The sequence below is a fragment of the Rhinatrema bivittatum genome, chromosome 8 (assembly GCF_901001135.1).
Source record: "Rhinatrema bivittatum chromosome 8, aRhiBiv1.1, whole genome shotgun sequence".
NCBI lineage: Eukaryota > Metazoa > Chordata > Amphibia > Gymnophiona > Rhinatrematidae > Rhinatrema > Rhinatrema bivittatum.
The window spans coordinates 203534534-203560050 of record NC_042622.1 but is presented as its reverse complement, the minus strand read 5'-3'; the positions used below and the strand labels follow the sequence as shown (position 1 = coordinate 203560050).

Below are 25517 nucleotides of genomic sequence, written 5' to 3'. Positions count from 1 at the left end.
CAAAACAACAGAATGCACAGCTACCAGGAATAGGTTTTACTGTATATGCAAAACCAAATTCATTTTTGATGAATCAATGCAAGAGAAAACCAAGTTTCCTGAGAACTCTATACTTGGTAGGCTCTCTCCTCCATCTTATCGTGGCATATTCTCACAGCTCTCTCTTTCTCAGTACATTATGTTACATAAAACCACGGCAAATAGGTTCTTTGTGTTAATTAAAGCAGAAATGGAACAATAACGTCTTGCTAGTGTTTATAGATCATGGTAAAGGCAACAATGATTTTCCTTGACTAGTCAGAAAGAACTTTTCATTTCTCTAATTGTCATCAGTTGCAGTTTTAGGGGTTGGCAAATCGGGCAACTGTCTGGGGCCTCATTAGGATTGTCAACCAGATGGAATTTGTCCAGCCTGGCTGATTTTCATTAAGGGAGGATGGCAGCCAGCAGAACCTTTGAACCGGTAATTTAATGCCAGTATTCTGCCAACCACCAACCTTCTCACCTTTGCTACTGGCAAAGACTCTTTTCAGCTGTCTCTATGGCCTCTCCTCTATAGGAAGAGGTATTGCTGGGAGACAGAGTTGTGCACGAGGAGGAAAGAGGAGATGTGGGGGTTGAGGGTGGACTGTGAAGGAGGGCAGATATATTTTATACTTTTAAAAGTTGGCAATCCTAGGTCCTACACTTTAGGGTGTCCAAAAGTTTGCAACAAATTTTTTTGGGGGTGAAGTTTTTACAAGAAGTCACCATTTGCATTTTAATGTCAACTTGTTTATCTATTAGCTGAAAAAATCCATCAAAATTAACAGGCTGACACGCCTCCCCATGTGAATGCAGAGGCCCAGATTGTTCCCTTCTCTTGCCTCTGACTGTCCTCTGGCCCACACAGGCTGCTTCACCCCTACAGTGGTTTGGTGCGTTTTTTGGCCTCCATGGGTTGCTACTATCTAATGTTTCTCAGCCCACTAGTGGAAGGACTGGCCTGGTGCTGCTCCTTCAGCCAGGCTCTTCCTCCCCCCCCCCCCCCCACGCTCCCCCAGGGCAGCTGAAGGGTATAGGAGATGACCGCATGCACTGTGTGCCATCTGCACATGCAAACACCTGGCTGGTGAAACGGATAATCCTGATGTGAACAAACTCACTACCTTTCATATATTAAAAAATATATACCTTTTATATATTAATATTAAAAAATAAATATATACTTTTTATATATTAATATTAAAAAAAAAAGATACAATTTTCATTTCAGTTGAACAGATAGGGCAATATAAAAATGAAAATGTCCAACTTGCTTACAGGTTGCTAAAATTAAAACTTGAAGGGACTCCAGATGACTCTCTTGCCCAGAGAACCACTATCGCTATTATGTACATATGCATGGTTGAAAAGATGTTTGCATTCTACTGCAGTATGACATCACACTTTGAAGCTCTAACTAGATCTGTGAACGTGAATATAAATTAGGTGTGAAAGTGTGAATATACCCTACCTGAAGCAGACTGGAGGACATACCATCATGACGACATAAAAAAGGTGTTGTTTCCTCTGGTGCTGCAAACAGTACATGCAGAGGAGCTTCTATCAAGCTGCTCTGCTCTCTTCCTAGCTGGTGCTAATTACAAACACAGGCCAGCTGTAGAAAAGAAGCAATTCCCAAGGGAGAACCACTGCCTGGCCTAGAAATGAACAGACCACCTAGAGAAGCAACTGGGGAAGAGTGCTGCTTGTTTCCGAAAAATCCCAGAACGTTTCCTAGCAACTGAAACATTAGAACGGAGGGGGAAAGATACAAGGGGGCTGCAAATGGAATATTTGTGTCTATTTTTCATTATTTTTTATTCATTTAATCTTGCTGCATTTATTTAATTTTCATTTTGATTTAGTGTGCACAATTTTTTTTTTTACCGTACACTAAAACAATTAAGAGGTCATTTTCAAAGGAGTTACCCATGTAAATGTAACATACTATTGTTTCAATTTTCAAAAGTCCACTTAGATGGGTAAAGTGCATTTACATGTAGAAACCAGTGTAAATGCTTTTGAAAATTACCTCCTAAGTGCACATTAAAATCTGAATTAAACGAATGCACATAACTTAAAAGATTCTCCTAAAAATCTAAATAATAAAAAAAGGAAATTCTGTGCCACTGTGCAAGCCAGAATTGGCACAGAATTCCCCTTCCCTATAAAATATTTGAATTCCAAATAGAACTTGACAAGGCATTGGTTTTCCCAGACTGTAAGGAGGAGGAAATGTTGACTTGCACAAACCAGAAGCAGGAGGCCTGAGTGGTCGCCCAGCTCATGGAGGCCGATAGCAAGAGGAGGCAGAACTGGCCCATTCTGCATAAGGCGGAAGTGGCTTAGCCCATGCTCGCTTGATGCAGGAGGCAATGGTAGAGCTTGGCCTGTGTGGGCCCAAAGCATGTGGTTACAGCATTTCTCCTGAAGGAAGGAAAACGTGCATGGATGGTTTGGACTTGAGAGGAGGGTGGAAGAGAGAAAAGTGAGTGGGTGGGTGAGGTTAGGGAGGGTGGGGAAGGGGGGAAGAGTAGATAGGTTAGTATTGGGGAGGAAGGGGAGAGTGAGTGATTGCTGGGATGTGATTGGGGAAGAAGGGATAGTGGGTGGATAGGTCAAGCTTGAGAGGGGAAAATGGGTGGTTCAAGCTATGAGTGGAGGAAGAGAGGAGGAGTGAATGGATTGGGGGTGAATGGGACTTCGTGGAGAAAAAGAGTGAAGGGGTTGGCTGGGGTGAGATAGGGGTCCACTTTCTTATGATGTTCTCTTATAACAACATATTATTTGCCATACTGGGTCAGGCCAAAGGTCCATCAAGCCCAGTATTCACTCTACAGCAGTGGCCAATCCAGGTCATATGTACCTGGCAGAATCCCAGAAGTTCGATAGATTCCAAGCTGCTTATTCCAGGGATAGGATGTGGATTTCCCCTAGACCATCTTAATAAGGGTTTATGGACTTTTCTTCCAGGAACTTGTCTAAACCTTTTCTAGACCTAGTTACAGTAACAACTTTGACCACATCCTCTGGCAATTAATTCCAGAGTTTAATTATTCATTGAGTAAAAAATTATTTTCTATTTGTCTTAAATGTTTCATCTAGTAACTTCATTGTGGTCCCTCAGTCTTTGCACTTTTTGAAAGCGTAAACAATCATACCGTGTTTACTCGTTCCACCCACTCATTATTTTATAGACCTCGATCATATCTCCACTCAGCTGTCTCTTCTCCAGTCTGAAGAGTCTTAACCTCTTTAGCCTTTCTTCATAGGGAAATTGTTCAAACCCCTTTATCATTTTGGTTGACTTTCTCTGTACCTTTTCTAATTCTGCTATGTCTTTTTTGAGATGTGGTGACCAGAACTGCACACAATACTCAACTCCACAATAATACTGGGGAATTCTGAATCTTGAGTAATAAATTATTTTGTTTTGCAGCTTAAATTATTACTGAACGACAGTGATTACATTGCATTTTGAAAAAAATGCAGAATTTTAAAATAGTGGTCAGAATTTTTCTTGGTGGTGGTTACATCGGAGTAAAAGGGCTGTTGGCTCCAGTCAAATTCTGATAAGGGGGCAAGGAAAGGTTTTGTGTTTTCTTTGTTTTTCTCTAATTCTGAATAGCCTCAAAGACAATTTTATTCTACTTACATGATGTGTTGAAACTCTTACAGGCACCGCAGTCTTTTCTTAAGTTGCTTAACACACAAAATAAATCCTGTCAAGACTAGAAGTGACCATCTCCATATGTGTGTCTCGCTAATATTAACCTCTATCTGGTTTTATGATTCACATTGGTGTCCTAGAGGAGATGGCAGTAACCAAGACAGTAATAAGAATTCAAGCTATATATATACAGGCTAAGAGAGAATTTGAAAAGAAGTTGGCTGTAGAGGCAAAAACTCACAGTAAAAACTTTTTAAAATATATCCGAAGCAGAAAGCCTGTGAGGGAGTCAGTTGGACCGTTAGATGATCGAGGGGTTAAAGGGGCACTTAGAGAAGATAAGGCCATCGCGGAAAGATTAAATGATTTCTTTGCTTCGGTGTTTACTGAAGAGGATGTTGGGGAGGTACCCGTAATGGAGAAGGTTTTCATGGGTAATGATTCAGATGGACTGAATCAAATCACGGTGAACCTAGAAGATGTGGTAGGCCTGATTGACAAACTGAAGAGTAGTAAATCACCTGGACCGGATGGTATACACCCCACAGTTCTGAAGGAACTAAAAAATGAAATTTCAGACCTATTAGTAAAAATTTGTAACTTATCATTAAAATCATCCATTGTACCTGAAGACTGGAGGATAGCAAATGTAACCCCAATATTTAAAAAGGGCTCCAGGGGCGATCCGGGAAACTACAGACCGGTTAGCCTGACTTCAGTGCCAGGAAAAATAGTGGAAAGTGTTCTAAACATCAAAATCACAGAACATATAGAAAGACATGGTTTAATGGAACAAAGTCAGCATGGCTTTACCCAGGGCAAGTCTTGCCTCACAAATCTGCTTCACTTTTTTGAAGGAGTTAATAAACATGTGGATAAAGGTGAACCGGTAGATATAGTATACTTGGATTTTCAGAAGGCGTTTGACAAAGTTCCTCATGAGAGGCTTCTAGGAAAAGTAAAAAGTCATGGGATAGGTGGCGATGTCCTTTCGTGGATTGCAAACTGGCTAAAAGACAGGAAACAGAGAGTAGGATTAAATGGGCAATTTTCTCAGTGGAAGGGAGTGGACAGTGGAGTGCCTCAGGGATCTGTATTGGGACCCTTACTGTTCAATATATTTATAAATGATCTGGAAAGAAATACGACGAGTGAGATAATCAAATTTGCAGATGACACAAAATTGTTCAGAGTAGTTAAATCACAAGCAGATTGTGATAAATTGCAGGAAGACCTTGTGAGACTGGAAAATTGGGCATCCAAATGGCAGATGAAATTTAATGTGGATAAGTGCAAGGTGATGCATATAGGGAAAAATAACCCATGCTATAATTACACGATGTTGGGTTCCATTTTAGGTGCTACAACCCAAGAAAGAGATCTAGGTGTCATAGTGGATAACACATTGAAATCGTCGGTTCAGTGTGCTGCGGCAGTCAAAAAAGCAAACAGAATGTTGGGAATTATTAGAAAAGGAATGATGAATAAAACGGAAAATGTCATAATGCCTCTGTATCGCTCCATGGTGAGACCGCACCTTGAATACTGTGAACAATTCTGGTCGCCGCATCTCAAAAAAGATATAATTGCGATGGAGAAGGTACAGAGAAGGGCTACCAAAATGATAAGGGGAATGGAACAACTCCCCTATGAGGAAAGACTAAAGAGGTTAGGACTTTTCAGCTTGGAGAAGAGACGACTGAGGGGGGATATGATAGAGGTGTTTAAAATCATGAGAGGTCTAGAACGGGTAGATGTGAATCAATTATTTACTCTTTCGGATAGTAGAAAGACTAGGGGACACTCCATGAAGTTAGCATGGGGCACATTTAAAACTAATCGGAGAAAGTTCTTTTTTACTCAACGCACAATTAAACTCTGGAATTTGTTGCCAGAGAATGTGGTTCATGCAGTTAGTATAGCTGTGTTTAAAAAAGGATTGGATAAGTTCTTGGAGGAGAAGTCCATTACCTGCTATTAAGTTCACTTAGAGAATAGCCACTGCCATTAGCAATGGTTACATGGAATAGACTTAGTTTTTGGGTACTTGCCAGGTTCTTATGGCCTGGATTGGCCACTGTTGGAAACAGGATGCTGGGCTTGATGGACCCTTGGTCTGACCCAGTATGGCATTTTCTTATGTTCTTAATCATAGAAACAGAGAAATGATGGCAGAAAAGGACCAAATGGTCCATCCAGTCTGCCCAGCAAACTTATGGAAGTAACTGCTGGTCATACAAGCCACCTTTATAATTATCATTTTCCCAGACTGTCAAAGTCAGGGCCCTTTTTGGTTGCTGTCTGAATCCAATTCCCCATTACCTCTTGCCATTGAAGCAGAGAGCAATTTTGGAGTTGCATCAACAGCATTAAGGCTTATTGGTTAAAGGTAGTAACCACCACACCAGCAAGTTACTCCCATGCTTGTTTTCCCAGATTGTGCAAGTCAATGTTCTTGTTGGTTGCTGTCTGAATCTAATTCCCCTTTTCCTCCTGCTATTGAAGCAGAGAGTAATGATGGAGTTGCATCAACAGCATAAAGGCTTATTGGTTAAGGGTAGTAACCGCTGTAACAGCAAGTTACTCCCATGCTTATTTGTTTTCCCAGACTGTGCAATTCAATGTCCTTGTTGGTTGCTGTCTGAATCTAATTCCCCTTTTCTCCTGCTGTTGAAGCAGAGAGCAATGATGGAGTTGCATCAACAGCATAAAGGCTTCTTGGGTAAGGGTAGTAACCACCACACCAGCAAGTTACTCCCATGCACTCTTTCCTTCATTTCCATCCTCTAATCTTAAGGGATCCACAGGGGTAGATTTTAAGAGAAGAGTGCGCGGGGTACATTTGTGCGCGCTACCTGGTGCGCATAAATGTACACCTGATTTTATAACATGCGCGCGCTACCGCGCGCATGTTATACAATCCAGGGTCAGCGTGTGCAAGGGGGTGCACACTTGTGCACCTTGCGCGCGCCGAGCCCTAAGGGAGGCCCGATGGCTTTCCCCGTTCCCTCCAAGGCCGCTTCAAAATCGGGGGCGGCCTCGAAGGGAACTTTTCTTCTGCTCCCCCTCACCTTCCCCTCCCTAACTCACCCCCCAAACCTACCTAAATTCCCCCCTACCTTGTTAAACTTTTTATGCCTGCCTCTGTCAGGCATATCTTGCTCGTGCCGGCCGGCTGCTGGCACGCCATCCCCTGGCAGCCACTGTGCCAGAGGCCTCGGTCCCGCCCTTAGGCCGCCTCTGGATCGGCACCACGCCCCCACCCCCTTCCCGCCCCTTTTTCAAAGCCCCGGGGCTTGTGCTCACCGCTAAGCCTATGCAAAATAGGCTTGGCGCATGCAGGGGCAGGTTTTCGGAGTTACATGCGTAACCCTTTGAAAATCTACCCCACAGTGTTTATCCCATGCCCCTTTGAAATCTTTTACTGTTTTTGTCTTTACCACCTCTTCCGGAAGGGCATTCCAGGCATCCACCACCTTTTCAGTGCCCGGTCGCACTTACAACATTAGATACCACATATTGAATGTTGTGCACACTATTCAGTGTGCGAATGTAACATAAATAATTGTTTGGTTGTTATAATGTTATTGTCCAGTATATTGTGTGCCGCACATTTTTTTTGTTGTAATAAATATTTCCTGACATTGGTTCTGAGTTGTCCTCCCTATAGTTTCATTTCGTGACTCCTAGTTCTACTGATTTCTTTCCAATGGAAAAGGTTTGTCGATGATAGTGCATCATTCAAACCTTTCAGGTATCTGAAGGTTTGCATCATATCTCCCCTGCACCTCCTCTCCTACAGGGTATACATATATTTAGGACCTTCAACCTCTCCTCATAAGTCATTTGATGGAGTCCCACCACCATTTTGGTCGCCCTTCCCTGGACCACCTCCATCTTGTCTCTTTCCCTTTTGAGATACAGTCTCCAGAACTGAATACAGTACTTCAGGTGAGGCCTCACTAAGAACCTGTACAAGGGGATCATCGCCTACTTTTTCTTTCTGGTTATTCCTCTCTCAATGTAGCCAACATTTTTCTGGCTTTTGCTATTGCCTTGTCACATTATTTTGCTGTCTTCAGATCATTAGACACTATCACCCCAAGGTCTCTCTCTTGTTCTGTGCACAACAGCCCTTCACTCTCCATCATATACAGCTCTTTTGGATTACCGCAACCCAGATACATGACTCTGCACCTTTTGGCATTGAACCCCAGCTGCCATAACTTTGCCCACCCTTCAAGCTTCCTTAAATCACGTCTCATTCTCTCTACTCCTTCCGGTGTATCCACTTTGTTGCAGATCTTAGTATCATCCGCAAATAGATACACTGTACCTTCTATCCCTTCTGCAACTTCGCTCACAAAGATATTGAACAGAACTGGTCCCAACACCGATCCCTGTGACATTCCATTTAACACCGTTTTCTCTTCAGAGCAGGTTCCATTTACTATCACATGCTGTCTTCTATCCGTTAACCAGTTTGAAATCCATGCCACTACCTTGGTGCTCACTCCCAAACTTCTCATTTTGTTGATGAGTCTTCTATGTGGGACTGTATCAAACGCTTTACTAAAATCCAAGTAAATCACATGGCGTGCTCTTCCCTGATCCAATCATCTAGTCATCTAATCAAAAAAATCAGATTCGTCTGACAGGACCTTCCCCTGGTGAATCCATGCTGTCTCAGATCGAGTAACTCACTGGATTGTAGATAGTTCACTATCCTTTCCTTCAACACAGTCTCCATTAATTTTCCCACCACCAAGGTCAGGCTAACCTGCCTGTAGTTACCAGCCTCCTCTGTGTTCCCACTCTTGTGAAGCGGGACCATCATCGCTCTTCTCCAATCACTCGGCACCACTCCTGTTTCCAAGGATCTATTGAACAGGTCACTCAGCAGACCACCAGCACATCTCTGAGCTCCCTCAGTATCCTGGGATGAACCTCATCAGGCCCCATGGCTCTGTCCACTTTCAGCTTTCCTATCTCTTCCCATACATTCTCTTCTATAAATGGAATTTTGTCTACTCCACTCCCCTCCAATGTCTTTTTAACTAGTGACGGTCCTTCTCTAGGGTCTTTTTTAGTTAACACCGAACTGAAGTATTTGTTTAATATTTCCTCCATTTCTTCATCTCTCTCCACACATTGATCCTGATCACCTTTCAATTTCACTATACCTCTTTGGACCTTTCTCCTTTCTCTGATGTATCGGAAGAATGTTTTGTCACCTCACTTTACCTCTTTGGCAATCCTTTCTTCTGCCAGACGTTTTGCTTTCTTGATTACTTTTTTCATCTTCCTAAGTTTTACCAGATATTCTTCTCTGTGTTCTTTTTGGGATCCTTTATAATTCTTGAATGCTGCTTTTTTTGCTTTTATTATGTCAGTCACCTCTTTTGAGATTCTGTAGAAGGGATTCTCCAGTCTACGTCTGGCATATTAAAGTCACCAACAATCAGCATTTCTCCTTTCTTTCCCACCGTTTGGATGTCTTCGACCAGATCTCTGTCCAGTTCTTCTGTGTGAGTTGGAGGCCTGTAAACCACACCAGTAAAAATGGATGAACCATCACCTTTTTTTTTTTAGGACGGCCTATAATGTTTCTTCTTTACCTCACTTTCCTTGCAGTTCAGTTCATTGGATATTGTTCTTGACATAAAGAGCTACTCCTCCCCCTTTTCTGTCCTCTCTGTCCTTCCTTAACAAGTTATAGTCCAGTATGGCCATATCCCAATAATGAGAATTCGTGAACAATGTCTCCGTGACAGCAACAATGTCCAAGTCCGCCTCCACCATTAGGGCCTGCAGGTCTGGGATTTTATTGCCCAAACTACAAGCATTTGTAGTCATTGCTTTCCAATTCTTTTCACTTGATTTGTTGTATTGTCTTGTATTGCTTGGGGGTGACATGTCCATTTCATTGGCCATCTCTTGCCACCCCCATTCTTTAGTTTAAATGTCTGATAATATATGCTCTGAATTTCTTCCTACAGCCCGGTTTTTAAAAGGGCTATGGGCGTAAATTTTGGGGTTTCCTGGCTGGGCCTTGCGCACACCACATGCATTTTATAACAAGCCAAGCCAGGAGCGTAAACCCCGGTATGCGCAGATGTGGCAGCTGAGGGAATAGGGGCGGCCCAGGGAGTGTGGTATGGGCAGGGGGGGGGGGGGGCTGGGACAGCACCATTAACCGCTGTCCTGGGGAAGTGCGCACTGGTAGCTGGCCAGCGCGCACAGATTACTTCTGCTCCAGAGGAGCAGTAAGTATTAAAATAAAAAAATTAGGGAAGGTTAGGGTAGATTTAGGGGGTGTGGAAAAGAGGGGAAGAGGGAGAAAAGATAAGAGTTAGGTATAGGAAAGTTCCCTCCCAGTCCGCTCCTTAATTGGTGCAGACTGGAAGAGAACTGGGTGAGGCCTGATTGTGTCGCTGCGTGTTGCTTTGTAAAATTCCACCGTATCCCCCGCGAGTCGCAGGCCACCCGTACATGCATGCGCATGGATTTTAAAATCCGGCGTGCATGTGCACGCAGCCATTGGATTTTATAACATGTGCTCACTGGTGTGCGCATATTATAAAATTGGTGCATTCATGTGTGCCCACACACACCTTTATATGGCATATCTTCTCATTTCCCTTTCCATGAACAGGTAATACTTCTGAAAAGGCAATAGTCTTTGCAGTGTGTCTTATCTTGCCTAGATTTTGGAAATCTTTTTGTACTTCATGGATACCATTTCTATTTAGATCATTGGTCCCCAAATGGATGATAACATTGGTATCAAAATTCCTTCTTCAATGACTTGGACTATCTGGTTTGCATTTCTACTAGCTAAGGATCTTGGATGCATTTAACTCGTGTCACCATCAAAAAGTGCTCCCAAATTGGTTCCTCTAATGATTGAGTCTCCCAGCAGAAGCAGCTTTCTTTTATGACATTTGATTCTGTTGCATGGGTTCTGGATGCATTGGGTGACTTCACTTTTAGAAATCACTTCCATATCTATTGCTGAGGTTTCTTCATTCTCCAATGCAGAAAAAGCATTACGTAGGGGTAACAGTGGGAGAGTGGATGTGTTTTTATTACAGGCCTTAATCTGCCAGAGCCCACTGTTATCCAGTTGCTCCTGGGTTTTTGAATCCTGGATGTCTGACATCTCTGTGGGAGTGGGGGTTGATGCACAGGATGCTGTAAAGTTGGGGAAGGTGGGTGTCTGTCACAATTCTTGTCCTACCGAAGCCCACTGTAAATCATTTTTTCTTTGGTTTCTGCAATCTCTGTGGGAGATGGTGTGAGATACCGAATGGTTCAAAGAAGAGGAGTTTAATTGAAACCTAGACAATTCCTCCCTTAGATGAATGAGCTCTATTTTAATTGCAGACACCTGAAGGCAAAAGGGACAGCCTTTGATTCTCCAAATGATAGGTCTTGGGACATAAGCTCCACAATTGTTGCACTGAATGAAAGACATTTTATTAATTTATCACTAATTCCTTGAATCAACTAAATAAGGTAAGATAAAATTTAGGCTCTAGTAAGGATTTTTATTAGGTATTTGAAGTGAAGACTAAAAGTATTCGTATTAGTTAGTAAAGAATAATAGGAAGACAGTTTACGTTTTTATTATCTGATATGTACGGAAATACTATGTAATGGCAGAAGTAATTAAAGCTAATTAACTAGGAGTGGAAGGAAGATTATATAAGAAAAATAAACCCTGGGTTGGGTGGGTAGAAGTGTAGGGATGGAGAGAATTAAACAGTTGAGATTACTAAACAGTTAGATTATGTATTTTTTAAGATTATCTGATGCAGAACTCTTGTAAAATGCCTCTGGTCAGTCTTCCATCCAGGACGTGTGCTTAGAAAGCTTGCCCCCATGCACAGAGTGCAGTGCTAAGGGCAAGGGAGGGAAATGACAAGATCAGATAGGGTCTGTCATGCTGCAAAAGTCAAGGGTGATCAGGCGGACTGACTGGGCCAAGAGTTTATCATCTGCCAGTCATTATTATGTTATCTGTTAACAGCAGCAAGCTTAGAGGTCTATTTATTAGGCTGTGGTATTTTCCCTGAGTACCACAGCTTGGTGAATCCCATTATATTTTTCCTGGCAGTAAAACACCATTGGAAAATATTGTGGCTTAGAAGCCCTGCAACTGTGGCCCCACAGCCCAGGGCCGCTAACTTTTAAATGGCTCAGTGTGGTCTGTAGGTCCCCCTGGCAGGTTGGGAAAATTAGTGTGTGTCTATGAAAACACCCTCTTCCAACCCTCCTAGCTGGCCATTAAGGCCCCCACATCCACCTTTGGGCTCCCCCGACCCACCCTGGTGGACTTATTTTTTTCCCCTAGTGGTGTAATGTAGAACGGTGGATCAGCCCTTATGCTCTGTACTGGCGTCATTTCCGGAATTGGAGTGCATGAGGCTGGCTGGCACCATCAGAGGCCTAGGGAGGGCCCAAAGGGGGCAAGGAAGATGCGAGAGCTGGGGGGAGGGCTGAGCTATTTTACACAAAGGGGAGCGGTTTTGGAAGAAGACAAGGTCTAATGTAAAACATTTTTTTTGCAATTTGAAACTTTTAGCAGCTGCAGAGTCCGGATGGGGGTGCAGGTTGGGTCTCTACAGTTCCTCGTTGATTTTTACACCCCACCAGAGGTAGGGGGATATGAGTCACAGCAGTTCTTTTAAGGCTTAAGCATAGGAGCATTGGGATGTGCGTTAACGTCCTGATGTTCCCATGGAAAGTTAGCCAAAACTCCTAAGGTATAGCCAACTTGCTCTCAAATAATGGGGCTTTGGAATTTTCAGGCATCATATAACCTATTTATGAGCTAAGGTGCATACCTTTCCATACAAAACAACTAGTCCTGGGGGAATTCTGTGCCACTGCGGAGCGCAGAATTCCCCCCCCCCGCGCAGAATTGCTGAATTCTGCGCAAAAAATGGCAGAGGAGACCCTGGCATGCTGCGAATGGAATGCGCGAAGATGAAAGCCTGTGTGTGCTGCGAGATGCGCTCCGCTTGCGGCAAAGATGAAGGCCCCGGTGAGAGTGAACGTGTGTGTGTGCGAGAGGAGAGGGGAGGGGAGGGTGAGAGAGCAGGGAGGGAAGGGTGAGACAGACAGGGGGTGAAAGAGAAGGAGGTTGTGAGAGAGCATGGAAAGTGAGAGAGCAGGGGAGGGATGCTTGAGTGTGGGTGCCAGAGAAAGGGAGCCTATATGAGGAGATTGCGAAGGAGTGTGTGTGTGAGAGAGATTGGGAGCTCGTGTGTATGAAAAAGGGATCGTGTGTACGTGAGGGTGCTAGCCTGTGTGAAAGGATTGTGTATATGTGAGACAGAGCCTGTGTGAAGGGGTGCGTGCGTGAGAGAGAGACATAGGTAGCCTGTGTGAGGATGTATGTGTGAGAAAGGGAGCTTGTGTGGGTGTGTATGCAAGAGAAAGGGACCTTGTATGAGGGGATGTGTGTGTGTGCGAGAGAGTGAGGGAGCCTGTATGAGGGTGTGTGTATGTGTGAGATAGAGCCTGTGTGAAGGGGTGCGTGAGAGAGACACATAGGTAGCCTGTGTGAGGATGTGTGTGCGAGAGAGTAAGGGAGCCTGTATGAGGGTGTGTGCATGTGTACCAGAGAGAGAGAGCCTGTGTGAGGGGCAGTACTGAGAACAGGGACAAACTCTGGGACTGTAGATAGAGTGGAAGGGGTTAAGCCTAAGGTGGAGGGGAGAGATACTGGCAGGTGGAGGAGTTTGGGCTTGAGAGGATAAAATGGCCAGACGAGTAGGGAGAGCCAGTGGAAGGGACACTCTTACAGTGAATTTCTAGGGAAATTCTGCTCAAAATATTTAAAATTCTGCATCTTTAAGTAATAACTTTTCTGTATTAATTTAAAATGTAAAATATGCAGAATTTTAAGTTTTTGTGCACAGAATTCCCCCAGGAGTAAAAATAACTCATTATCATACCATTTTTTTAAAATTTTTTTTTTAAGAGGAGAGGTACACGTGCTATTTCAAATACTTAAAGGTGAATTTTAAAAGCCCTACATGTACCAAAGCCAGGAGATATGCATAAAAGTTGGGTGGCGTGCACTGCATAGATTTTAAAAAGTGTGCGAGAATGTGTATATCTCCCAGTGCACACACAAACATTTTTTTTTTGCAAAAAAGGGGCAGGGCATGGGCATTCCTAGATCTCTCAATGAAATCTGCGCGTAAGTATTTATGTGCACAAGTGCACACCAGGGTCCCCTAATGTGTAACTTTACTTCTGCTATAGAAACAAAAAAACTAAAGAGGTTAGCAGAGTTTTAAGGGTTGGGGCTAACTGGGAAAAAGGTGGGCTAATTAACTAGGGGCTTAGGAAGTCCTACCCTTTACTTGGGCTAATTGGGAACGAACTGGGAAAAATGGGGTAGAAGCGGCATTTGTGTGCACATCCATATAAAATTGTGTGCACATGTAAACACACGTATAGCCTATTTTATACCATGGGTGCATATACGTGTGTATGTTATAATATAGCCGCGTCATTTGACGTGAACCGGTATACATGCGTACATGTGCGTCTGCGCGGCTGTTTAAAAATTACCATCCCCATCTCTGCATTAAGCCATTTACTGTGCAGTAAATCAATAATGTAGTGTAGTAAATGACCCCCTTAGATTGATGTGTGGATGCCATTGTTTGAAACTTGCTGTTGTGGTAGACATATTATTGAGGAGTTGAGTTAAAGAAGGATATAAAGGCAGATAATGACCACAAAGCCCTTCTAATTAGCCCATTTTCCCTTCCTGTTGTAATACCACTGACCCTACATGATCAAATGGTTTGCCCTCCCTTTCTTGCTCCTGTGTTATTTATTTAGATTTTATAATTTTAGATTCGGAACTTCAAGTGTACATCAAGTGGATTACATTCAGGTAGTGTAGGTATTTCCCTATCCCCACAGGGCTTACAATCTAATTTTGTACCTGAGGGTAAAGTGACTTGCTCAAGGTCACAAAGAGTGTCAGAAGGATTTGAACCCTGGTTTCCCTGGGTTCCGCTGCTCTAGGCTACTCCTCCATTCCGTATTACCGTAAAACGGTACATGAGGTGAAGATGATTGCAATGTATAGATTGGAATAAATTCTCCTATCTGGATACATACTTTTTTGCGCAGTAAGCAGCACAGTCCCTTCCCACACTCTCACTCCAGGCTGCTTTGTAGAGGACCTGGTAAAAAGAATCACAGTCAATTTGTTTTCTTATGAGAACCCGAACCTTGTACTCAGCAATGCAAATATCCCTAAACAGACTTTCAACATTTTCCATCAAATCAGGAGCATTCTGATATTGTAATCATTAACAAGTTACACCAGGGCCAGATTTAGGTGTAGCCAACAAAGGCATGTGCCTTGGGCACCAAAGTCTAAAGGTCCCCGAAAACTGGGACTCCCCCACTGTTCTCTGATTTCCAGGGGAAAAGTCCCCTACCCTAAGTAGGGGCGCCATAATTTTAAATCCAGCCTTGAGTTACATGGTAAAAAATAGCAAAGCATGAAAAAAAAAGGAAATTCATGATGTAGAAAACTGAGCTAAGAGTTGTTCTTCCATTTAAAATCCCTGTACCCTTTTTGTTGGGACTGTTTACCATAGGATGTAAGGGTGTGATGTTGCACTGCGTTTTTTCAAGCGGTGTACAATGCAAAAGGCTAAACATTTCACAAACTACAATGAGAGGCATTCAGAAATGAGAAATTACTACTTACCTGATAATTTCCTTTCCTTTAGGACAGTCAGATGAATCCAGAACAAGTGGGTTATGCACCTCTACCAGCAGATGGAGTGAAGCAAACTGATGTCACAGTATATATATATACATCCCTGCAGTGACATCAGCCTGCCAGGATTCTCTTCAAAAGCAACTGTGGACCGACTAGCAAAAACTTGATTAAAAACAGAGAAAAATTTCAATATTCAGCCAACAGGAGGACCATACTACAATCATCCAGCAGCCAAGGGACGGAAGCTGGATTCATCTGACTGTCCTAAAGAAAAGAAAATTATCAGGCAAGTAGTAATTTCTCATTTCTTAGCGTCCAGTCAGATGAATCCAAAACAAATGGGATGTACCCAAGCTACTCCCGAATAGGATGGAAGGCTGCCTGTGCTCCTGTCGAAACTGCAGGTGCAAAGGCTGCGTCCTCCCGGGCCTGCACATCCAGATGATAATACCTGGAAAAAGTGTGTAAGGAGGACCACGTTGCAGGTCGGCAAATGTCGACGGGAGACAACAATCTAACTTCCGCCCATGACACTGCCTGAGCCCTAGTGAAATAAGCCCTAACTTGACTAGGTAATGGCTTGCCAGCATCAATATATGCTGCTGTGACTACCTCCTTAATCCAGCAAGCTATTGTGGCCTGTGAGTCCAGTTCTCTTTGTGTAGTACCGCTGTGAAGAATAAATAGACGATCTGTTTTCCATAACGGCTCGGTAACCGTCAGATACCAGATGATACGTCTCTTGACATCCAGGGGTTGCAACTGACAATACTCCTCTGTGGCTTCCTTTCTGTCCAGGGACGGCAGAGAGATGGACTGATTAAAGTGAAACTCAGTAACCACCTTTGGTAAAAACGAAGGAACAGTACGTTGCCGTATCACCCCTGGAGTCACCTGGAGGAAGGGCTCCTGGCAAGAGAAGGCCTGCAGCTTGGAAACTCTCTGCGCAGAACAAATTGCCATTAGAAACACCATTTTCAAGGTCAGTAACCACAAGGACAGGCTATGCATCGGCCTAGACGTAGGACCCACTAAACAATCCAAGACCAAATTTAGACTCCATAAGGTACTGGAAACCACCAGGGAGGAAATGGGCCACATCAGAATGAGCCAACAAGGAACCACCATTCACCTGAACCCTGAAACAGGCGAGAGCCGCTACTTGTACCTTTAAGGAGTTAAGGGCCAAACCTTTATTCAAACCAACCTGCAAAATTTCCAAAATGAGTGGGATCTTGGCCAAATGAGGAAGATACCTTAATCCACACACCAGACCTCAAACACTCACCAAACTCGCACACAGGCCAAGGAAGTGGAAACATTTCTAGCCCTAAGCACAGTGGAAATCACTGCCACTGAGTATCCACATTACAGCAACCAAGCCCTTTCAAGGGCCATACCATAAGACAAAATTGAGATGGATCTTAGTGGAGGACAGGTCCCTGCTGTAATAGGTGCCTGTGGGCTGGAAGCCGAAGAGGCGAATCCACCAGGAGCCTCCGCAGATCTGCATACCATAGCTTCCTGGGCTAATCTGGGGCGATCCTTTAAATCAATCTGCCCAACATGGACAATGGAGGAAAGGCATACAAGCAACTTGTCTTCCTGCACTAGGGCATCAATCCCCAATGACTTTGGATCTCTCCTGCAGCTGAAGAATCGCAGAACTTTTGAACTACGAGAAGTCGGCAGTAGGTCTAGGAATGGGAGACCCCAGTGATCCAGAATCCGCTGAAATGCCTCATCTGACAACGCCCACTCTCCTGGGTCCAGACTCTCCCGGCTGAGAAAGTCTGCTCTTATGTTGTCTTTGCCTGCAATGTGCAAGGCTGAGATCATCTGGAGATGCACTGCTGCCCATTCCATAAATTGATCTATCTCCTGTGACATTTGTTGGTTCTTGATACCTCCCTGCCGTTTTATATAAGCCTCGTCATTGCAATGTCCAATATTATATGGACTGATCGACCCTGCAGCCGGTCGCTGAACTGTAAAACATGCCAGCTAGACCACCCTAGCTTCCAGCTGATTGATGTTCCAGATAGATTCTTCTACACTCCAGCACCCTTGCATTGTCAACACCTGACAATGAGCTCCCCAACCAAGGAGATTCGCATCCCTTCTCAGTACCAGTCAGCTGGGGACAGGGAGACTCCCTTCCGTAGATGATCTGCCTGCAGCCACTACTGTAGTTGGGAGGAAACCTCCATCGGCAGGTTGAGCCGAATTGAATAGTCCTGAGACCATGGATTCCAACGAGACAGCAGGGAGCGCTGAAGAGGATGCATATGCACCCTTGCCCATGGTATCACTTCTAGGATCACCACCATTAAGCCAAGAACCTGCAGGTAAGACCATATGGTCGGGCACACAGTGTTCAACAACAGATGGAACTGAGCTAGCAACTTCTGAATTCGAGCTTCCAGGCAGGAACACCTTGCCCTGCTTCGTGTCAAACCAAACCCCAGGTATTCCAGCGACTGAGTAGGCTGAAGGCTGTTCTTGGCTAGATTCAGCACCCAGCCGAGCTCCCGCAACAGGGAAATCACCCTGTGAGTCACCTGGTGGCTCTCTTCCAGCGACTTGGCATGAATCAGCCAGTCATCCAAATATGGGTGGTACTAGGAGTCCATCTTTTCTCAATTCTGCCGCAACTATGACCATTACACCTTGGAAAAGGTTCTGGGAGTGGAGGCCAGACCAGAGGGCAGCGCCTGAAACTGAAAGTGGCGCACCAGAACTGCAGAAAGCGTTGATGTTCTAATCAGATGGGAATGTGGAGATATGCCTCAGACAGATCCAGAGAGGTTAGAAATTCCCCTGACTGCACTGCTACTATTTCTAAGAGCAATGTTTCCATGTGAAAATACTTCGCTCACAGATGAGATCCAGGATGGGATGAAAGAAGCCCTCCTTCTTTGGCACAACGAAATAATGAAATATCGCCCTGTATTTTCTTGAGATCTGGGCACTGGGACCGCAGCCCTCAGACTCAGAAGCCTTGCCAATGTACCCTCCACTACCTGCTTCTTTTGCAGGGATACTCCATGAACGTGCCCCGAGGAACACTGCGAAACTCCATCGCATATCCTTCTCATATCACCTCCAGGACCCACTGATCCCATGTGATTTCAACCTGCCTCTGATAAAAGAAAGAGAGATGTCCCCTCTCTTCTATTGCAGGGGATGGGTCAGTAAACTTTCATTGGGAGGCTCAAGAGGTTCCATTACCCGAGCTTGCGCCCCATCTGGGTTGTCTGGAACGAAAGGACTGAGACCTACCAAAAGGTCGAATCCTCTGAAAGGTCGCTCCTCTATAGGGTCAAAAATGCTTGGATCTTCTAACATGACCTCTCATATTGAAGGAGAGCTGCTCCTGCTTCCTATCCTCTGCCAAATGAGGAACCAGAGATTCACCCTACTTTCTGGCCAGCTTCTCCAACTCACTGCCAAACAAAAGAGAGCCCTTAAAGAACTATTTGGTGAGGTTAGCCTTGGAGGTCACATCTGCCAAACAAATTCTCAATCATAACTGATGCCTGGCCCACTATTGTTGAAGCCAAGCCTCTGGCCGAAGTGAAGATCAAATCTCAGCCCGCATCTGCCAAGAAGGCAGAAACTGGTTCTATAACTTCCCTGGAGTTCACTCCAGAGTCATTGACCTCCTGGGAGAGAAGCAAACAAGACGAGCCACCAAGGAACAACAAGAAGCGATCTGCAAGGACTGTTGCAAATGCTTGCTTAAGGATAGACAATCTTTTTATCATGAGCATCCTTCAAGGTCGCTCCCTCGTTCCACAGTAATAGTGGTCTACTTGGAGACTGCACACACAAGTGTCTCTACCTTTGTAATATAAGTGCTCGCTTACCGCTAGATCCAGATGGTAGAGGCCCTCCAAAATCCAATTTCCTTTGAAATTAGCCTCTGGATTATCCCACTCAAGATCACGCAATTCTTGAATGGCCTCCATCACGGGTTAAAAATAAGAGGCTTTACCACAAAGAAACCAACATGGGATTTTTCTTTGGTTCAGACACTGAATCTGCCCCAGGAACCTCGAGCATTTTCAAAGTCTGGGAAATCAGAGATGGCAGTTCAACTCTATGAAAGAACCATAACATAGTTCTATACGGTTCTAATCCTAGGGGAATTTCACTATCCTCAAGAAAGTCATCATCTGTGCCATCCCTATCTCTATCCAGAGATCCTGCTGACATTCTAGGAGTATTCCTGCACTTGATGGAAGGTCCAGGTAAGGGTCCTACTTGTGCCTCTGCTCTGGGAGCATTGGACAGGGCTGAGGATTGCACCTGAATAAAGGATTGCAACCCCTGGAAAAATTCTACTCAGGAAAATGTAGAAGCACTCAGACCAGGAGGTACCCGACAAGTACTCCCTGAGCTACTCTCCCCTGCTGAGTAACCAGTTAGGGGAGTTGCAAAATCAGGCGCCCCACCTGAGTCGTCTTTACCCAGACCTACATCTGGCTGGGAAGAACCAGACTTAGTGAAATCAGAGGAAGACAATTCTCCCTGAGCCTCCAAACAGTGCTGGCATTCTAGGCTGAGACGCCCGACTATGACAAGCAGTGCAAAGAAAAAAAGATGCTTAGACTTCTTAGGTATAGGCACCATAATGGCCGACAGCGTGATGAGCGGCGGCCAGAGATGTACGTCTAGCTGTTTAACTTTTTTTTTTTAAATATATGCACTCAACTAGGTGCTCAAAAATTATGCGTCCAAAATCTATGTGCGCACCTAAGTGGTCAAAAAAATTTAAGTGCACAAGAACTTAAGTGCAGAGTACTACTTGTGCGCAGAGGCAAATGGCGCTTAACTTGGGTACATAGAATACAAGACCCGATAATGCGCCCACTACTGAGCACACAACCTGGATGCACAGCTAGAAGCACACGCTGGATCGACAATCCTGTAGAGGGCAGCTTTAGGAAGTGCGTGAAAAGTCATTGCGGCCTAGCACACGGTGCGCAGTGAAACGCCTTGGAGTGGGGCCTAGCCTAAGGAGGCTGCTCAACCTGCCAGACTCTCCACGTCCCTCAACCTCCCTTGGAGTGGGACGAACGTCAGACTGGCGCACCAAGCACGGAGACCAGGGGAGAAGGAAGCCCTACACAACACAAAAACCTCCTTGTAAGTCTCTCTCTCTCTCTATATATATATATATATATTTTTTTTTAAACTTACCGGAGCTCAGCCTTACCTGAGTACAGAGACGGTCTCTAGCTGCAAGGGGAGAGGGCATCTGCCATCACCACCGCACTCGGCTTCCTGCACCTGCTGCCTTTCAGCTGCTCAGGCAGCTAAGTCCACACCAGCTGAAAATCAGCTAATGGACCAAGGCACTTGTCTGAAGGACCACGGAAATCACATCAGGAATTCTCAACTGGGGGAGGGACCAATTGGTATCACAGCAGAAGAGTGGGGCAATTTACTTTCCTTATTTCTCCTTTTTCAAATTGAAGCAATCCCCAGTAGGGAGATGCACGTCCACCATCTGCTGGAGACAGAGAATACTGGTGGGCTGACGTCACTGCAGGGGTATAAATACTGTGACATCAGTTTGCTCCGTCTCTATCTCCTGGTAGAGGCGCATAACTCACTTCTTCTGGATTTATCTGACTGGATGCTAAGAAAACTTTACTATAAATAGAAGGAATGCCAGGTCCCTGTCTCTCCCATTTTGTTAGATGTGTGGTCAGTAAAGTGCATGGAGCGCTCATCCCAACTTTACTACGTAGAGACAACCGTCGCTACTGTTTATAACATTTTCAATAATAGAAAAGAATGGGCCAGTCTTATGGCTAAGGCCATCAAACTGAGATAATGTGCTTAGGCTCTGGGAGAGAAGGTAACCGCTGTCACCAAAAGATCTAGTGCTCCGGGGACTACTCTTAGTGGGAGGGGATCATTTACAAATGAGGGATAAAATGGGGAGGGGAAGAATGAAATAATATAAAAAAATATCTTATATACATTTTTGATGTTGGGTTTATTAGCAAAAGAACACTATTTTGTATAGCAAAAAAATTTCCAGTGCACACGGGAAGGTAATTTTATAACAGACAGCATAGGGTAAAGTCTACTTTGAAACTTTGTGGGTTGTCATTGGATGTGCAAACGCATAAATGCAGAACGTTTTATCTGCTCAGTAATAGGTGTATCTGTGTGTACATTTAAGCGCAGACTTTTGAAAATCAAAAGTACACAGGGAGAGCCCTGATTGATTTTCAAAGCACCACTTACCCCCATAAAAAAATGATTTTATGCACATAAATCACTTTGAAAATCAAGCTCCTATGGTACAGGTGACATCAGGACCAAACGTCAAGGTTAAATATTGGGCATTATTGGTTCCTCTGTAAATTAACTGAGTGGCCACACAAAACCTTTATACTCTTAAAGCTCAGATATACCATACCATTAGAATGTCCTATCCAGCTCCCCCTTCCCCACTAATGAGCCCTGGATACGTCCGGCAGCACTTAATTGGCACATGAAAGCCTGCAGAGATATTTGGATAGCGACAGAGGACAAGATGCCAGCTGCTACTTCCAGTCTATGTCACTTGTCTGCTGCTTATGTCCCTGCTCACTCTTAACTCCGTTCTGTAGCCAAGCTTCCCAGTACACCCCTGCTTCTCTCCTCTATTTTCTTTCTTTCATATGTCTCTTTTCTTTCATTTCCTAGCCTTGCTCCTTTGTGCTGTATCCTCCTCCCAAACATCTGCTCTGCAAGTAAATATCATACCTGTAAGTTTCTCGTAAATATCTATTTTTTTGCATTATGTATTTTACTTATCTCCTCTGTCATTTCCCATCATAGAAAATTAGTCTAATTTTTTCTATTTTTTTTTAAAAAGTTTGCCATAACAATACTCCTTAAATAGCAGAACTGAATTGTACCTACAAAATGTAATTCAAAAGATTGAATTCATAGTATTTAAAAAATGAAAAACAAACTCAGTGAGTTGATAATATTAATTTTTATGTTTTGTAATACTCTTGATTTTATGTTCGTTCACATGTACCCAGTTCTGAACATTAAATTGAATAAATTAGTTAAAAACCTCTTGAGAATTTTCATCTGCTCAGAGTTAATTCTACATGTGTTTTATCACATGCATAATATGGAAGGATACCCCTATTAAACAGGGCTCCCAGTAAGAACCACAGATGCATTCAGTAACAATTTGCCAATTCAATCAGTAAGTTCCCTTACTTGCTGTCTGATATAGTAATTCATTGCTCAGCGGAGACAAGGCAAGCTACATGCAGACAGGAACAGTTCAAAAAATCCCTATGTGCAACATTAAACTTACCAGGAAGACCAGACAATGCAAAAACAGAGTATAGAAAAAAGCAATGGTGCGGGCCATCTTGTTGGAAAGAACGAGCCGGCCCTATAAAGGGGAGAATAGACCTTAAGTAATGTTTATATAACTATTTGCATATAAAGAGCATTGGCACACACGTGAACCAGACAAAAAGAGATATACTCCCAAAAAAGGGGTTATACAAATATGAATCATCTCATAGATACACGTGAGCTATACAATAATGAAATTATATGCACCATGGCATTAGTTCTGCTAAACTTTACAAAATTATTCCATCTCGTCACTTCTGCTATAATATTACCCACACTTTGCTGTTACTCTAACAGGACTACATTTTCAAAAGTGTAGTTGGGACTTAGACTTGCAAAACCAAAACGTTATGTGTGTAACTGGGCCATGTGTGCAATGGAGAAATTACTTACCTGATAATTTAGTTTTCCTTAGTATAGACAGATGGACTCAGGACCAATGGGTATTGTGCTCTCCTGATAGCAGATGGGAGATGGAGTCAGATTTCAAAGCTGACGTCAGCCTACCTATACCCGTGCAACGTGCTTAGCTCTTTAGTATTCTCTTCAAAAAGCCAGTGTAGATATATGTTGCTTAATACTTGATTACACTTGATAAAACTTGAACTGGCTCAACTGATTATGTATATATATAAAACGTTTGGACTGGAGACCGCCAGTGCACTCAAACAAAAAACGCAGACACCTGGGTAACTGCGGATGTCTTGAACTAGAGGTAGGCCGTGGCTTACCCGTACTTGCTCAGTCTCGAGATTTGATATCCGAGGTTCTTGATTTCTGGAGCAGCCGTGGGCGGGATGCTGAGTCCATCTGTTTACACTAAGGAAAACGAAATTATCAGGTAAGTAATTTCTCCATTTCCTAGCGTGTAGCCAGATGGACTCAGGACCAATGGGATGTACAAAAGCTACTCCCCTATCGGTTGGGAGGCTGCCCGTGGCCCACTTAGTGCTGCCCTTGCAAAGGCTGTATCCTCCCTGGCCTGAACATCCAGGCGGTAAAACCTGGAGAAGGTGTGTAGGGAGGACCATGTTGCTGCCTGACAGATCTCTGCTGGCGACAGTAGCTTGGTTTCAGCCCAGGAGACTGCCTGGGCCCTTGAGAATGCGCCTTGACCTGTAGAGGTTATGGTCCTCCCGCCTCTTTGTAGGCAGCATTAATTACTTCTTTGATCTAGCGGGCTATTGTGGCCCGCGATGCCGCTTCCCCCTGTTTCTTCCTGCTGTGAAGAACAAACAGGTGATCTGTTTTGCGCAAGGATTCAGATCTCTTCGGGTATCGGACTAGTATTCTGCCGACATTCAGGTGGCGGAGGAGGCATGAGTCTTCCGAATTCCTGTGCTCATCTGGTGATGGTAAGGATATGGTCTGGTTCATATGGAACTGGGAAACCACTTTCGGAAGGAAGGATGGTACCGTACATAGCTGTATGGTGCCCGGGGTGAACCTGAGGAACGGTTCCCGACAGGACAATGCCTGAAGTTCGGAGATGTGCCGGGCTGAGCATATTGCGATCAAGAACATTGTCTTTAAGGTCAAGAGACGTAGGGACAGGGCGCTTATTGGTCTGAAGGATTCCCCTACTAGGATGTCTAGTGCTAGGTTGAGGTTCCATAGAGGCACCGGCCACTTTAGTGGTGGTCGGAGTTGTTTGAATCCTTTCAGGAAGTGGGACACATCAGGATGAGTTGATAGTCTGATGCCGTCCACTTCGGACCTGAAACAGGCCAGTGCTGCAACTTGGACCTTGAGGGAGTTGAGGGACAACCCCTTATGCATGCCGTCTTGTAGGAATTCTAGGAACGTGGGAATCTTGGCTGTCCTCGGGAGGAGACCGCGGACTTCACGCCAAGCTTTGAATACTCTCCAGATCTGTATGTAAGACAGAAATGTGGAGAACTTGCGTGCCCGAAGCAGGGTGTCAATCACGGCTTTTGAGTAGCTGCGCTTCTTTAGGCTAGTCCTCTCAAAGGCCATACCGTAAGAGAGAATCGAGCCGGGTCTTTGTGGGAGATCGGTCCCTGCTGAAGAAAGTCCCTGTATGGCGGTAGACGTAGAGGATTCCCCGCCAATAGTCTTCTCATGTCCACATATCACGGTCTTCTTGGCCAATCTGGGGCGACTAGTAGGACTAGTCCCCTGTGGTGTTCTATCTTGTGGATGACTCTGCCCATAAGTGGCCAGGGTGGGAAGGCATACAGGAGGCTTTCCTCTAGCCAGTTCTGGACGAGAGTGTTGATTCCCTGAGATTGTGGTTCTCGTCTGCGGCTGAAGAATCTGGGGACCCGGCAAGTTGCTAGTAGGTCCATGACCGGGAGACCCTACTGATTTATTATCAGCTGGAAGGCTGTGTCCACCAGTGACCATTCTCCCGGGTCTAGGCTTTCTCTGCTGAGGTAGTCCACAGAGATGTCTTTTCCTGCGATGTGGGAGGCCGAAATCCTTGTAGATTTATTTCCGCCCACTCCATGAGGGGATCTATTTCTAAAGACACCTGCTGGCTCTTGGTTCCTCCCTATCGGTTGATGTAGGCAACTGTTGTTGCATTGTCCGACATGACTCTGACGGACTCGCCTCTGAGTCTGTGGCTGAATCATAGGCAGGCTAGTCTGACTGCTCGCGCTTCCAGGCGGTTTATGTACATCCCGCCTCTTCCTTGTTCCATTGTCC

At 44.4% G+C, this 25517-nt stretch overlaps 1 protein-coding gene across 3 annotated transcripts in view; it reads right to left on the bottom strand.

Moving 5' to 3' along the window:
- CUX1 (cut like homeobox 1) overlaps nt 1-25517 on the bottom strand; it is a 1076531-nt gene that overhangs the window by 2338 nt on the left and 1048676 nt on the right. For 2 of the 3 annotated variants that reach the window (XM_029612604.1, XM_029612605.1), the window contains 3 exons: nt 22801-22881; nt 14846-14910; nt 13962-13963 (listed from right to left, as the gene is read on the bottom strand). In XM_029612604.1, the coding sequence (XP_029468464.1) occupies nt 13962-13963; nt 14846-14910; nt 22801-22881 (148 nt within the window). The remainder of the gene's footprint in view (nt 1-13961; nt 13964-14845; nt 14911-22800; nt 22882-25517) is intronic. The other variant, XM_029612606.1, reaches the window with a different exon arrangement.